Below are 16,914 nucleotides of genomic sequence, written 5' to 3' on the forward strand. Positions count from 1 at the left end.
GAGGCGGCGGGATTCGGAGGCGGCGGGATTCAGAGTAATCGCTATCGGAGAGTCAGGGAGAGAGAGAGATGGATTTGGAGAGTGATGTTATTTTTGGGGGATATCCCCAATTTGATTCTATATGAAATGACTAAACCGCCCCCGACTGCAATTTCGTATACACTAGACAGCAATCTCAATTCTGTTCGCGAAATTCAATCTTGAGCGTTGGATTTTCGGATCTAAGGGTGTATATTGGTGGTATAGTGTTATTTTATTTATGGTGGCACCATAGTGCACCCCTATATATATATATATATATATATATATATATATATATATGAATTAGGATTTTTTTATATATAAAAAAAAAGAGAGAAAGAAGAAGAAAAAAGAGAGGTGAAAAAGAAGAAGAAACAATGAGAGCTTTAAGACTATCAAAGTTTGAAGAGGGTCGGGTGTTGTAGACCGGGACGCAGGAACACGTGCTCGGTTAGATTACTGGTCGTAATCAGGTGTGCATAAATCACACTTTTAATTTTACATGTTTTATGTGCTTCTTGCTAGGTATTTATATAAAGTGAATAATTAGACTATACGATATGACTCTAATATGATTATGTGTTATTTGATATCAATGGTGGAATATGATAGAAATATGTCATTGATGCAATTGATATGTTTGCACATGGTTTTGGAATTATTTGAATCATTGGATTACAGAGGATCTGTGACAGTCATGCCCTGAGTCTGATATCAATGGCAATGGACCTACAGGTCATATATACAATGGCAATGGACCCTCGGGTCATATATATGTATACAATGGCAACGAGACCTACGGGTCATATATACAATGGACCTTAGGGTCATATATATATGTACAATGGCAATGAGACATTCGGGTCAGATACAATGGAATTTCGGGCAGATGTCAGGCTTGATTTGTCACAGAATAATAAAGTGAATATTGTAGCATATGCATATGTACATGAAATTGTTTCTAATATTTGTTGGTTATTGTTATATATATTGGTTAAAGAATATATTGATATATGAGATATGGAATTAAAGGTAAGGTTTATATACACTGAGTTGTGGCTCATATAAACCACTAATATTTTTCAGGAATAAGATATGAGGGAAGTATTTGGTTGAGATGAGTCGTAGGAATTGCACATGTTATCAGGGTCGGCGGCTGACGCATTTCTGCAACCTTCTCTTCCTCATCATTTTTGCATGTAGATAAATTTATAGTATATAGAGTGGTGAGAGGGTCCCACTGCTTTTCAGAATGTTTTAAAATATGTAATTGATAAAATAGTGGTTTTTGAAATTATATGATATGTGTGCTTTATTGAATTGAAGTGTGATTATTATTTTAAATTTTGAATTTATTTATAGTAAGTGCATACGTCATAAGGGTTGAGGTGTGACAGATTAGGTGGTATCAGAGCGGGGATAGAATCCCGCTGGGACATAGTATTCATGTATATCATATGATACATAAGTTTCATGTGCATTTGTATTGTCACGAACATATGTCACTGAGGAGAGAAGGGTCAGCCGCCCTGCATCATCTATTAATTGTATCTCATATACATGCTGCATCATATTGGGATTTTTGGTACATGGACGAATGATGAGGTAAAGAGGTAGAAAATTTAAAAGAGCTCGAAAAAGTAGAAGTTGTTGATTTTATGGGACTAATCTGACTGAGACTGGGATATAGCTAAAAGTGATAGAACCGTTTTTCAATCAGATGAGTTGTATGTCAGAAGAAGGTTTTGATTATAAGGTATCTCTTCTTTGAAGCAATACTTCCTATTGGTGGGAAACAGTCCCACAAGCTATGATACAACCTCTGGTATTCAATTCAGACGATTTTTCTAGAGAACTCAATACTAAATATATGCAAAGAAGTGTATTGTGATAAGAAGCAGAGAAGGTTTTGTCTTTTATCAAGGAACTATGTTTGTTGATTATGAGCTGACATTATTTCAGTATCTCGGTTTATCTAGACTGCGTGGTGCGAATTAATTCAGTAGAACTGCCAACAGATATTGATTATCTTGTTCATATACAAATTTGATATTATTATGGGTATAGATTGGTTTTCACTTCATCGAACCAAGGTAGCTTGTCAAGTTAAAGAAATGGTAATATAATCTTCGAGACGGGATCGAGTGATTGTTGGGACTAACGCAGCGGAAGACACGGAAACCAAACAGGTCCTTGACCGGATCTATTTAGGTGATTATGCATTCGACTCCAATTTCATGCAATAAACATAGATCTATAGATATAACATCAAATAAACACATAATCATGCATATTCGATGTAGATTCGATTGTTACCTCATAATCCATCATTGGATTGACGTTGCTAGCTGCACCACCCGGAGATCCTTGGTTTATCGACCACGAATCTTCCAACCTATTCCCTTATCCTTGATTCTCCATCCGTGTGGGCGGATCTCGAAGAACCAAATAAAAGTGATATGAGATCTAGGGAAAACCAACACAAACACGAAATTGTCTTGGTCTAATCCTATGAATTAGGATAGAACAAGAACAAAAACCAAAACCCTAATCCCCCTCGTGCAAAGGCATGAAAACCGAGGCAAGAGGGGAGAGAGAGAGCGCCGGTTATGGCGGCTAGGGTTAGGTTTTGTGATGTGTGGAGTGCTATTTAGGGTTTCCCATCTCTACACTATTTATAAGCATGGACTTGTTGGGATAGGATGGGGATCCATGGAATGACTTAAGTGTTGGGCTCACCCATTAGATAAATTACTAATTAAATCAAATGACCCATGATTTAATATATTATCAATGAAATATTATTTTGTTCCACTAAAGAATAATATTGCACTCCCACTTAAATCACCAAATTACAAATAACTTGAGTCCATATTATTTTATAATATTTCCCGCGTTTAAGATTATCTTGATCCATCAATTTAATTCTTTTGTCTGCTATGTGACTAGAATTAAATTAATTCTCCAAAAAGTTTTCTAGTTTGAAACTTTATTTATTATTCGTGGAATAAATTCCAACTGCGCAGATTTCTGAATAATAAATTTCTCTTTCAAACACCTCATTGGGGATCACCCTTTTAGGGATTTAATCATACCACAATACGTTTTTCTTCTTACTAGATCTGGCCAAGTCCCCTACTGGAAAACTCATGAGGAGATTCATCGAATTTCCTTACTTGACCTTCTTAGTAAAAGCCTTAGACTTGTTTATCATATTTCAATAATAAACCATTATATTATATTATTTATTCTCATAATTAGGTAAACAAGTGGACGTGGCGTTTCTCGTATACATGCACAAGCTGATTGTACAAAGGCATGTACGCTCGAAGCATCTTTTAGTATACAAACCCCAACAGTGATATTTTACGGTAAGCAATATATTGTTCCAGGTTTTCTTATATTATCTAGATCGGATTTTTGATTTATTGGAAGTGCTGATTTATCTGGATTTTCACCTTATCAGGAGACATATTTCTCTATTGAGCACTGCATTTATTTTTATTTCTACTTATCAACCGTCTTCATTAGAGTTTCAAGAATTTATGAATCAGTTACAAGAGTTGTCTGTTAGGAGATTTATATGACCCAGTGTTTCATCTTGGAGTGCACCAATATCATATTTAAAGAAGAAAGACTGCACATTGTAATTTTATATACACTATTGAATGTCGAATCAGTGACAGTGAAGAATAAATATTCATTACCGAGAATCGAAGACTTGTTTGATCAGTTTCAAGAGACAACATTTCGATATCAATACAATCATTATGAGTTTTGCTTATGCCTTTCGAATCAACAAATGCACCTACAATTTTTATGTCATTGATGAACAAATCTCAACCATTATAGGAACAGTTAGTATTTCGTTTTATTGGCGACTTGCTTGTATATTCATGAATTACAAATGAGTATGTTAATCACTTACAGTCAGTATTTCAAGTTCGGCAAGATGAACAACTCTATGCTAAGATGAGTAAAGGTGAGTTTTTGCTAGAACATGTGGTATTGTTGGGACACGTGGTATCAGGTTGTGTAGTAGAAATGGATCTACAAAAGATTGAACTGGTTTTCAATTGGAAATATTTCTCGATTATTATTCAATTGATAATGAAGTTAGTACGACATAATTCTTCTTTTATATGGAGTGAAGCATATCAAAAGAGTTTTAATGAGTGGAAGCATTTGTTGAATATGTCACCTATTTTGGTTATCTCCGCAGGTACAAGATATTACGTTATTTATAGTGATGCGCTGAAACATGGATTTGGTTATCTTTTGACTTAATGGAAAGTTTATTGCTTATGCGTCGTAAAAATTGCAAATACGTGAAGTTTCTTATTCTATTCAAAATCTGTTATTAGCGACATTATTTTGCTTTGAAGATTTGACATCATTATCTGCAGGAACGCTTATATGGTATTCTAGTATCTTATATATTGACAGAGATCCGCGATTTACTATCTCAGTCTTGATAAAGTCTTTTTGTGAGTTTCACCTCAGAAAGGAGTCATGCGATTCGGGCAAAAAGGTAAGTTGAGTCCCCGTTACATCGGGCCATATGATATTGTCGAAAGAGTTGGACCATTGGCGTACAAGTTAGCACTAACCCCAAAGTTAGCACAGATTCATAATGTTTTCCACGTCAGTATGCTTCGACGTTATTGATATCATCCTTCATATGTTCTGAAAGATGTTGATATACAGATTTCTGCAAATTTGAGTTATATAGAAGAACCTGTCAATATAGTGGACTGCCAGATGAAACAATTGCGAAGAAAAGATATTCTAATGGTAAAAGTTATTTGGCAAAATCATGGAGTCGAGAGGCGACTTGGGAAACAGAGGAAAAGATGAGAAAGAACTATCAACATCTATTTACGGGTTAGCAATTTTGTTGAGTACGTTAACATAGAGAGGAATGAATTTTGCGGACAAAATTCTTAAAGGGGAGAAGAATTGTGACATCCCTAACCCGAAACATGCATCATTTTACATTATTGCATATTATTTTATCACTTGCATAAAGGATATATGCTAAAAGAGTTTTATAGATATTAATTTAATTAAGAAAAAGAAACTGTAGTTAATTATATATTTAGACTAGGTACTAAATTATATTAATAGGTATATACGTATAAGTAAACAAATGTAAGTATAATTAAGTACTTAAGTAGATTGGATTAGATTACCCAATCATAAATATACATACGCATAATATATATATATATAATATATGATTTACGTAATTGTAAAAAGATAAGGATACTTATAAAATTAAGGAAATGATAGTTAGATAATAGTTTATTTTAGGATAGTTTATTATTATACAAGTATAATTAGAAAGCTTTGGTTTGTTTGCAACGTGCCATATTCTTAAACTATAAGTCATATACTAATAGATAATTACATATTAGTAAGTCGGCTAGGTTGTTGGAGTATACATATATATATATATATGAATTAGGATTTTTTTATATATAAAAAAAAGAGAAAGAAGAAGAAAAAAGAGAGGTGAAAAAGAAGAAGAAACAACGAGAGCTTTAAGACTATCAAAGTTTGAAGAGGGTCGGGTGTTGTAGACCGGGACGCAGGAACACGTGCTCAGTTAGATTACTTATCATAATCAGGTGTGTATAAATCACTTTTAATTTTACATGTTTTATGTGCTTCTTGCTAGGTATTTATATAAAGTGAATAATTGGATTATATGATATGGCTCTAATATAATTATGTGTTATTTGATATCAATGGTGGAATATGATAGAAATATGCAATTGATGCAATTGATATGTTTGCACATGATTTTGGAATTATTTGAATCATTGGATTAAAGAGGATCTGTGACAGTCATGCCCTGGGTCTGATATCAATGGCAATGGACCATTGGGTCATATATATGTATACAATGACAACGAGACCTACGGGTCATATATACAACGGCAATGGACCTTCGGGTCATATATATACGTACAATGGCAATGAGACCTTCGAGTCAGATACAATGGAATCCCGGGCAGATATCAGGCTTGATTTGTCACATAATAATAAAGTGAATATTGTGGCATATGCATATGTACATGAAATTGTTTCTAATATTTGTTGGTTATTGTTATATATATTGGTTAAAGAATATATTGATATATGAGATGTGGAATTAAAGGTAAGGTTTATATACACTGAGTTGTGGCTCATATAAACCACTAATATTTTTCAGGAATAAGATATGAGTGAAGTATTTGGTTGAGATGAGTCGTAGGAATTGCACATGTTATCAGGGTCGGCGGCTGACGCATTTTGGCAACCTTCTCTTCCTCATCATTTTTGCATGTAGATAAATTTATAGTATATAGAGTGGTGAGAGGGTCCCACTGCTTTTCAGAATGTTTTAAAATATGTACTTGATAAAATAGTGGTTTTTGAAATTATATGATATGTGTGCTTTATTGAATTGAAGTGTGGTTATTGTTTTAAATTTGAATTTATTTATAATAAGTGCATACGTCATAAGGGTTGGGGTGTGACACCTTCCGTCCTAGGAAATATGACCCTTGGGTGGCACGAGAATTATGCAATTTTAGTTTGTGTGTGAAGTGGAGAAAATAAAGTAAGAGAGAAGAAATAAATTAGAGAGAAACGTGTTTCCATGGGAATAAAGTAGAACAAAAGATGTTTATGTTTTTAGTAATGACTTATTTTAATTGGGAAAAAAAAAAGAAAATTGATCATCTCTGAAAGCAGGGATTGCAATGGCACATTAAATCTTCTTTTAAGAATATAAAGTAGCCTCGTAACACAGCACTTTTTATAAGGAAGCAGTTTTTGTAAGAAGAATGTAATCTTTATTGTTATATAATGCAACTTTAATTCATAAGACCATTAATTAAAGTACTCCATTCATTTTAAAAATGAAACAAGAGTTTTTGAATCAAGCTTAAGGGCATCCGCAATGGGGCGGACGATAGATTAACCATCGTCCGCGCCCGATAGATCGTCCGCGGATGATGCGCGGAGGATACCCGTCGTCCGTCGCATCGTTCGCCACTGTGGACGACGCGGACTATCGGCACGCGTTTCGAATTTTTTTTTGAATTTTTTCAAATTTTTTTTCTTATTTAAACTCTACTATTCACTATCATTTCACACACTCCAATTTCACATCTCTTCAATTTCTCTTCAATTATTCTCTCTCATCGACTCAAAAATGAATCCCAACGACTACGATTTGAGTACATCGGATGGCTGCAGACGGGCCTTGACTCGAGCCTTGTTCGATGCCGTTAATGAAGCCAAGGCGGAATGCTTGGCACAAATGCAGCGGGAGCAGGCGGCGGCGGCGGAGGCGCGGGTCCCTCGCCCGATACGACGGCGGACGTTTGTCCCCCGCGAGCACGACGTAGCGCACGAACGTCTGTTCGCAGATTATTTTGCCGATAATCCAAGGTGGGGCCCGAATGTTTTTCACCGCCGTTTTTGAATGAGCCGAGATCTTTTTCTCCGCATTGTGCACACGTTGGAGGCCCGTGATGAGTACTTCCAAAGATCGGGAAGACGAGATCGGCAGACCCGGACTTACGCCGCTGCGAAGTGCACGGTTGCGATCCGCCAGCCATGGCCTACGGCACAACAGCGGATATGTTCGACGAGTACCTTCACGTCGGGGATACAACTGGCCGCGAATGTCTGAAGAATTTTTGTAAGTTAGTTGTGGAGGCTTTTGGCGACACATATTTGCGACGCCCGACTGCTGACGATTGCCAGAGCCTGATGCGGATGCACGAGACGGGAGCATCGGAATCGTATGCACCGGCAGTGGAAGAACTGCCCGACGGCCTGGAGAGGCCAATTTACTAGCGGCTACAAGGGCAGCCACCCGACGATGATCCTAGAAGCCGTCGCTGACCACCGCCTCTGGATCTGGCATGCCTACTTTGGTGTAGCCGGGTCGAACAACGACATCAACGTCCTCAACTCGTCCACCCTATTCGCCGATCAGTGCAGGGGTCGCGGTCCGGCCATTCAGTTCACTGCCAACGGCCGCACACATCATATGGGGTACTACTTGGCCGATGGCATATACCCTAGGTGGCCTGTTTTTTTGAAGACGATCAGCTGCCCAATTGGTGAGAGGAGAGTCTTGTTTGCGGCAAAGCAGGAGTCCGCGCGGAAGGATGTGGAGCGGGCTTTTGGGGTGCTCCAATCGCGGTGGGCAATCGTGAAAGGTCCGGCGCGTTTCTGGTATAAGGAAGTCATCGCCGACGTCATGTATGCGTGCATCATCATGCATAACATGATAGTCGAACAAGAACGTGGCCATGTCACCAATTGGGTGGATGATGAAGCCGGATCTAGCTCCAGCACAGCGACCTCGCCGGCCACTCGAGGATTACCGACTGGCTTCGGTGCGGTTCTAGAGCGACAGGCCTCAATGCGCAACCAACAAGACCATACTCAGCTCATGACGACATGATTGAAGAAGTTTGGACCCGCAACCGCCGCCGTTGAGAAATTGTAGTTTTTTTTTTCGTATTGTAATGTTTGAATTTTAATGAAATGAAGTTTTAGTTTTCCAAATTTAGAAGTATTTAAATATTCAAGTAATAGAAAAATGCTTAAAGCGTCGCTTAGGGCGGGCTATAGTCCGCCCCACTGCAGGTGGAATAGGAGGAGGATAAAATGCTGACGTGGCGGTGCATAGGGCGTCGCTTAGGGCGTCCCATTGTGGATGCCCTAATAATAAAAAGTTCCACCACTTTTCTTATTGAATAACAATATTATGCGATTTCCATGATCTCCGACAGTGTTGACTTTTTGATAGCTCCGTGTTCTGTTCAGCAATAATATTTGCTCATTAATTTGAAACTAGTATCACACCTGCGCGATGCACAGATATTTTATTTGATTTATAAACCTATTTATAAACATAATTAACTACTCCACGTAACAAATAATGTGATACACACTAAATAAAACTTTATATAAAAATTATATAGTCATAACAATAAATATAATAAAAATATTTGCAAATACACATTAATTTTACTTAAATCCTAAATGCTCTAAAAATATAGTAAATCTATTGAATAAAACCAAAATACTATTTTACGAAAATTTCATAACATATTGCGACTTAGATCATATGGAAAAACAACTCAATTTACTATGATACAAACAACACATGATTAGGTAGAGAATAACTATGGACCTATCATCAACACATCAACAAAAAAATTAATTTTAGAAACATAAAATGAGTCACTACAAATTAATAAATTTATAGCAAATGAACCGACATTGTACACATATAATGGAAATGGATTTCCTGCTGTGCACAACAGGGGCCTGCTTTCTATGAACAAAACGCAACAACGCTTGTTTTATTTCTTTTTCTTTTTTCTTTTCTTTGATTTATTGCCTGTAAGAAGTGGCATAGCAGGTGTTCCCCAGATATAATTTGTACCATAAATTATGAACCTACTACAACATACAATATTTAGTGTTAATACAAATACACTAAATAATCAACCTTCCATTCTGCGCCAAAATAAACCCTAAAGAAGAATCCATCGCCTCCATCATACTTAATTGCCAGAAAATTCACCGACGACGAATGAGAAACAGGAATACAAAACTTCACACCACCAACATCACTTTTCTTCGCTTTTCATTTCTCCATATCATCATTGTACACAAATTCAACCAAAAACATTAAAAGGATTCTCTATTACCTACTGCCCTACAGCCTCTAATGCCATAGTTTTGCAGAATCGACAGTATTCTCTCGTCTATAAATCCTGCATATATGTATATACAATATTTACATAGAAATAGCAAGACTAATATATCATGAATTAAAAAGTCACAGATTTGATAGCAGAAAAAATTTTGATTCGAAATATATCATGGATACTTCCCCTTTTATAACCTTCAAACTTCTTTTAGTAATGGATTTATATTAAATGCGAAATGAAGGTGATTAAATAATTTCCTCACACCATATATTAAGGTCTACAATCGGCAGTTACATGATTTTTTCAATTATGGATTTGAATTAGGTGTAAAACGGTTGTAATTTAATTATTTTTCAACACCAAATATTAAGGTAATTCAATGGAGAACGGTTTCCATAATCATTAAGAAAAGAGACTATTGAGTGCACGACCTCTTCAATTTTTTTTGTTCTTAGAGCGGTTACATCATTTAAAGATAATAAAATCAAGGAAAAAATGTTATGGAACCCAAAACTTATAAATATTAAAATCTATACTCAAAACTTATAAATATTTCAAAAGAAGGCCAAAACTCGCCTTTTATATATGTATAGATTAAGGATAAGTAATATTCTAAATGCTCCCTTCCTTAGCCCGTTGAGATATTTATTTTTGGCACCGTGATTTAAAAAATGTAATATACTAAATAAAAAAATATGAGTAAATAATAAAATAGTACTCCATAAGAGAGGAAAAATTAAAGATTATAAAATAAGAGAAAGAAAAGTAAAAGTGGAGTTCATTGAAAAAAAATATAATTCTACTATTATAAAATATTTAAAATAAAAGAAAATAACTCTACTAAAAAGAATATAAAATATTTAAAATAAAAAAAATGACTCTACTGCTATAAAGAAACAATAATTATTAGTATTACAAAATCAGTATGTGTCATCAACCATTTATTCCAACCCAAAAATGTCATTGACTTTCAATTTCGTTAAATTCGTACATGTATTTTACGCTTCATAACCACTTCATTTAATATTAAACTATCGATCAACTAACCTTGTTTTCTAAAATGAAAATCCTCCCTCCATCACAACTAAACTGAATTAAAATTTTTGGGCAATAATTAAGAAATTAAGTTGAAAATTATAAGTGAGGAATTTAATAAGAGATTAAAGAAAGTAGTAATAAATAAACATAAAAAATAAAAATAATTAGATATTTTGGTGTTTTAAAAAAAATGAGTTAAAAACTCTAGTAAAAAAGGCTACTAAAATTTAATGGTCCGTACGTATATAGTAGAAAATAGAAATACTAATTATACGTAGAAGATCAAGTCCAATTACTACTAGCAAATTAGTGACTACTCAACATTACTCTTCTTCTGCAATCTCTCTCTCTCTCTCTCTCTCTATGGCGGAAGCTGCACTCACATTCCTGCTGGGAGAATTGCGCGATACGCTAAAATGGTACAACGATCTGCTCTCCGGCTCCCAGGCCGATTTCGATCTGCTCAACCGCGAACTCAACCTCATGAAGACATTCCTCTCCGACGCCGCCAGCCGACGGGAGGAGAAAATGTTCAAGGAGATCGAGCAGCAGATCCGCGACGTCGTTTACGAGGTCGAGGACACAATCGACAAGTGGCTGACTGCCGCCAAGGGCAAGACCACCGTCGGCCGCTTCACCAAGAAGAAATTCAGCTTGGCCAAAGAGGTTAAATCCCTCAGAGACGACAGAGTCCAGCCCGTGCTCAACCTCATCAGAGACAATTTCGCCGCCCTCTCCTCCACCCCTACCCCCGCCCCCGATCAACACCCATCCAGGCCTAAAAAGGTAAATTCACACCTCATCTCACTATCTATATATTTTGTTGCTTAGATTAGATCTCCCTAGTTTGCATTGCATATGTGTGTGATTGGATCGTCGATGATCCGATTGTTGCAGAAAAAACTTTTCCCCAATTATTATATTTTACTAATAATTTTGTTGCAGCTAAACGACGACCATACAAACTTTTTTGTATATTGATCAACAATAATTATGTTGTTTTGGATAAAAAGTTTTGCAGGTGAAAAGTTTATTTAAAAATGTAGTATTGATTTGAATAAGCATTGAGGATTGGTATGGTCTAATTCATTTATCAATGGAACATGATTTAAACTAAATTCAAAGCAATTTTAGTGTAAATTTCGGATCAAATATGATTTACTCCAACCATTTACATTAAATTCTAACTTAAAAGAATATTATCTATATTTTTCCTTTTTTACTAATAATAATTTGAAAATGTTTTGGGTTTCAGTTAAATGTAAACCTAAAGATACGTAGATTTTACTCAAAAATGGGATTGGTTTTGAAGTATTATTGGAGCTAATTAACTATATCCTATTTTAGGTTTTAGTGTACTTTTGGATATGGTCTAATATCTCAAAACTTTCCAAAAATTTATTTTTTTCCCACAAACTTTAAACTTGGTATATAATATCACTTATTTAAACCGTTGTTGAATTTTTTTCATCAGCGACAAAATCCGGTTACATTTAATTTGTTATTACATCACATAAGATATGAAGATATGGTTACAAAGTCTCTAGAAGACATATATGATTATCCATCTCATTTTAATGTAGTTGGATTTTGTCGTCGGTGCGAAAAATTCAATAACAATTTAAGTCCGTGATATTATATGCCAAGTTCAAAGTTCACAAGGAAAAACAAATTTTTGAAAAGTTTTGTAATATTAGACGCCAATATCAAGTTGAGAAAGGATAGATGTTTATTCAGAAAATTTCTCACTCACAAAGCTTGTTTAATATAGCATGGCACTAGCTTCTAATATATCAAAATTTACCGTTTACTCAGGATCAGTTCATTAGACGAGAAAAAGTGGTGGGTTTCAAAGATGAGGAAGCAACACTATTAGGTTATCTCATGGATGAGAAGGAGGAGCTTGATGTCATCTCCATTATTGGAATGCCTGGCTTGGGGAAGACAACGCTGGCGTGGAAGATTTTTGAGAATGAAAAAATTGGTTTTGAGTTCCCAATCCGCATTTGGGTTTACGTTTCTCAAAGGTTCAACAGTCGGGATGTATTTCTCAACATTCTGAGAAAATTCACCAGCAACGACATGTCTGGCCTCAGTGATGAGGAGTTAGCCCAGTCAGTTCGTGCGTGCCTGTCCAAAGAGAAATTCTTGTTGGTAATGGATGATGTGTGGAGCCCTGAGCACTGGCAAGTCATACAAACTGTACTGCCTAGTAGCAATAAATTGAGTAAGGTCATGATCACCAGTCGTCATAGTACTGTTGGTGAACGTGCTAAAGTTGGCCACTTCACGGAGCCCCACAATCTGCGTTTCTTCAAACTAGAAGAAAGTTGGGAATTGCTGCAATTGGAGGTATTTGGGAACGAAGAAGATTGCTACAAGCAGTACAGAGAGTTGGTAGACATTGGAATGAAAATAGCTGGCCAGTGTCATGGAGTGCCTTTGACAGTTGTGGTGGTTGGAGGCATTCTTGTAGATCTATTCGTCAAAACACGTGAGTCCCGTCTTCTGAAAAAGTTTTGGGATGATGTGTCTCATAATGTGAGCAAGTTTGCGCAGAATAACGAGGAGAAACGCATATCAGAAGCTGTCGAGTTGAGCTACAAAACATTGCCTGATCACTTAAGAGAATGCTTTCTCTATATGGCTGTGTTTCCTGAAGAACACGTGATCCCAGCTTGGATGCTGACACGCTTGTGGATTGCAGAAGGATTCGTGCTGCCTAAGGGAAGAAGTTTGGAGGAAGCTGCAGAGGAAAATTTAAGTGATCTTGTCGGTAGGAACTTACTCATGCTTGATCATAAAAACCTAATGGGTGAAATAAAAACATGTCGTGTTCATGATATGATTCGTGAATTTTGCAAAGACATAGCTGTGGAGCAGAAGTTATTCCAAGAGATAAGGAAAAATAAGGGAGTATTTGAACCTCCAGTGTCTGAGGTCCAAAACTTCCATCGTGTTTGTTTCCATTCTGATCTCCCCACATTCTTCTCTAAAAAACCAAAAGGTCCTCATGTTCGTTCCTTCCTATGTTTCTACAAGGAGCCTGTAAACTTGGAAGACAAATACCTAACATCAATTCCAGATGCCTTCGAGTTGCTCAGAGTTTTAGAGTCAATATCCATCAGATTCCGTCAATTTCCTGCAAAGGTGACCAAATTGATTCATTTGAGGTATGTCACTCTACATATTGAGGAATTCTCTATTCTTCCAGAGCCCATCTCCCAGCTATGGAACCTACAAACTCTTATTGTGGAGACAAAATCACGTTCCATTACCATGAAAGCAAATATATGGAAGATGTATCGTCTGAGGCATCTCAAGTTGAAAGCAGCCATACTTTTCGACCCAAAATGGAACGGTGATGGAGGCGAAAACCTCCAAACACTCAGCAGATTGGCACCTGAATCTTACACAACAAATGTTTCTGAAAGGGCCTGCAACCTCATTGAATTGGGAATTCGTGGTAAACTAGCCACTCTTTTTAGTGATATGTCCATGGAAAACTTGGGTCTTCTTGAAAAGCTGAAGCTGATGAATGATGTACCTACCGACTCTGAACCTCTCCCTCGCCTCCCCCAGTCCAGTTCCTTCCCTCCAAATCTCAAAAGGCTGACATTGTCGAAAACATTCCTTGATTGGAAGCATATGTCCACATTGGCTGAGATCCAAAGCTTGGAGGTCTTGAAGCTGAAAGAGAATGCATTCACTGGAACCTCCTGGAATGCTGCTGCTAGTGTTTTCAAAAATCTGCAAGTCTTGGTCATCGTAGATGCAGATATAGTTTTGTGGGTGGTTTCCACTGAAAGTTTTCCTTGTCTTAGCTGTGTTGTGCTTAAGAACTGTGACAAACTAGAACATATTCCAGTTGAGTTAGGCGAGAAGTTGGAGTTTATGGAGATTGAGCGCATTCACAGATCAGCAGTTGAATCTGCCAAGAGGATCGAGGTGGTAAAAAGGGATGAGGAGGAAGAGCGGAGATCCAAAGGGGGTCGTTTCAAGCTCCAAATCGGCCCTGGATGTGGGAGGGGACCTAATTGATGAAGAGAAATACCATCCATCTTTACAAGGTATGTGTGATTGTTGTTGCAGGATGTTTATGAACTTGTTAGTATATGTATTGTATATACATTGAATGTTACTGCTGATGAATGTTTAATCTATGCAGATTAAAGTTCAACGGAGAGACTCAATTTCGGTTGCAGAGACCGTGCTAGCTCTCTGGTGCAAAAGTTTGTTTTTGAAAATGTTGTTGTATTCTCTACTTTTGATATTGTCTGAGCAGGAACTCTAGTTCAAAACTTAATGAGAGTTATGTTGTGAGATTCCTCTAACACTAATAAATTAAACAACATTTTGTGTGTAAGCTATTTATAAATATTGAGGAATGTGATTCTATCTTTTTTTAACTTGGCCATGCTACTATGTAACTTGAGGAGAGCATGAAAGTGCTTAAGTTTGTGATCAATGTTATCATTTTGAGCTACTGACAAAATTGCGGCCTGGATCAGCAAGTCAACCAAAACTTATAATTTAAATGATAGTTTTCATAGAAATTTTAATCGATATGAAGATGATTACGGTATAATTTTACATTGAAAAGTATAGGATTGATTAGAAGTCAATCATAAGGTATGATTTAAATTGTAATTTTCAATATTTAAAAGATGTACAGTTTGGTAAATATTTCTCACAAAAAATGTCAATAAATCAAACCCAAACAAATATCCTTTTGCTAGAAAAAAAGAATCTAACAAGAGAGAGTAAAAAAATGCTCAATATATCATAACCAAATGCTCACAAGTAGTAAAATTGTAAATCATGCCAAACTCCTATGCACATTTAGTAGTTTTGGAGATTACATACTAAAAAGAAAATAAACAATTTGTGTCTCAAAATATATGCGAAAACATTGTAGACAAAAGCAAATAATCATCTTAAAATACAGTAGTAATTTGAAAAAGAGAATCTTGTGGGAATCATGGCCTGCGATACCCCTCCTTCCATGATGAATGAAGATCCACATCAGGCTCAGGGAGAATATTTCTTTTCCCCATTCTTTCCTTTCTTATCTTCTCAGCACAATACTCTGCCAAAGGCCCATATTCATTCACCTCAATATTTTCAAGAAACACTTCAAATTCCCCTTCAATCCTTTCCAAATTGTAGCAGTGCTTTATGCTTAGATGCCCAAGCCATTGGAAACTTCCATCTCCAATTCTCCACTCCACCAAATCAGAATCCTCAATCACAAGTGAAACAAGTGAAGTGAACCTCTTCTCTTCCACTTCCCACACCAGACCTTCAAAGGCATAGCTTCGCAACTTGAGCATGTAAAGATTTGGCAACGAACCGATGTGTCTCATTTCCCTCCAAGGATAGCCCAACCCCCCCAAACTCAACTTCCGTATATGTGATGGAAACACCGCGATCCGGGAATGTAAAGGCACTACCATATCAGGATTCATTACCACACATTTAAACGATCCCAGCTCCCTGAGACAAGAAACATGACCAAGGCAGCTCAAACGATCACCATCCTCGTCAGGAGCCAATTCTATTCGAATACTTAGCTTGGTTAATTGAGGAATCGCTTCAAGAATGCCCGCTTCACAACTTTGAGCGCTTACACCTGAAAGCGTCGACAACTTCTCCAAATAAGTCCCACAAGGATTTGGCAAGTCCCTTCCCATAACTTGAAGATGCTGCAATTCTTTCATGTCCCATATCTCTCCAGGAAGATGTGATGAACCACTACGCGGCTTGAGGCTCAAATGCTGACCAACAATCAAGAATAGGAGATTCGAGAGTTGGGAAATGGAAACAGGAATATCTCCATCCAAAGTGAGGGTGAGGTACCGCAATTGATCTAGTTGCATGATTTCCATTGGGAAATCGTAGAAATGGATTGTAAGAGCATCGAGTTTCTTGAGAAACCTCAAACTAAAACACATTGGTTCTGGATATTTTTGATATGGACCATAACACAGCAAAGAATGTGCAGTTGATGCACAATTTTCCTCTACAGATTCATGAACTTGTTTTATGCTAAGTAAAACATTGTTATGGAAGGATAGCCTCTGTTGGCCTTCAACACATTGTCCAAAACAATCATCAACACTAT

At 36.7% G+C, this 16,914-nt stretch overlaps 2 protein-coding genes across 2 annotated transcripts; both read left to right on the forward strand.

Moving 5' to 3' along the window:
- Positions 1 to 8,071: 8,071 nt before the first annotated feature.
- LOC125194956 lies at positions 8,072 to 8,491 on the forward strand. Its single transcript, XM_048093168.1, has one exon. It carries the CDS (start codon positions 8,072 to 8,074, stop codon positions 8,489 to 8,491), a length of 420 nt encoding a protein of 139 aa, XP_047949125.1.
- A 2,623-nt stretch (positions 8,492 to 11,114) lies between these two features.
- On the forward strand, positions 11,115 to 15,199 carry LOC125196139 (putative late blight resistance protein homolog R1C-3). The gene is made up of 3 exons (XM_048094524.1): positions 11,115 to 11,576; positions 12,606 to 14,860; positions 14,959 to 15,199. The coding sequence occupies exons 1-2, from the start codon at positions 11,154 to 11,156 to the stop codon at positions 14,829 to 14,831; spliced, it is 2,649 nt and encodes an 882-aa protein (XP_047950481.1). The 5' UTR covers positions 11,115 to 11,153; the 3' UTR covers positions 14,832 to 14,860; positions 14,959 to 15,199.
- Positions 15,200 to 16,914: the final 1,715 nt, after the last annotated feature.

The sequence above is a fragment of the Salvia hispanica genome, chromosome 6, assembly GCF_023119035.1.
Source record: "Salvia hispanica cultivar TCC Black 2014 chromosome 6, UniMelb_Shisp_WGS_1.0, whole genome shotgun sequence".
NCBI lineage: Eukaryota > Viridiplantae > Streptophyta > Magnoliopsida > Lamiales > Lamiaceae > Salvia > Salvia hispanica.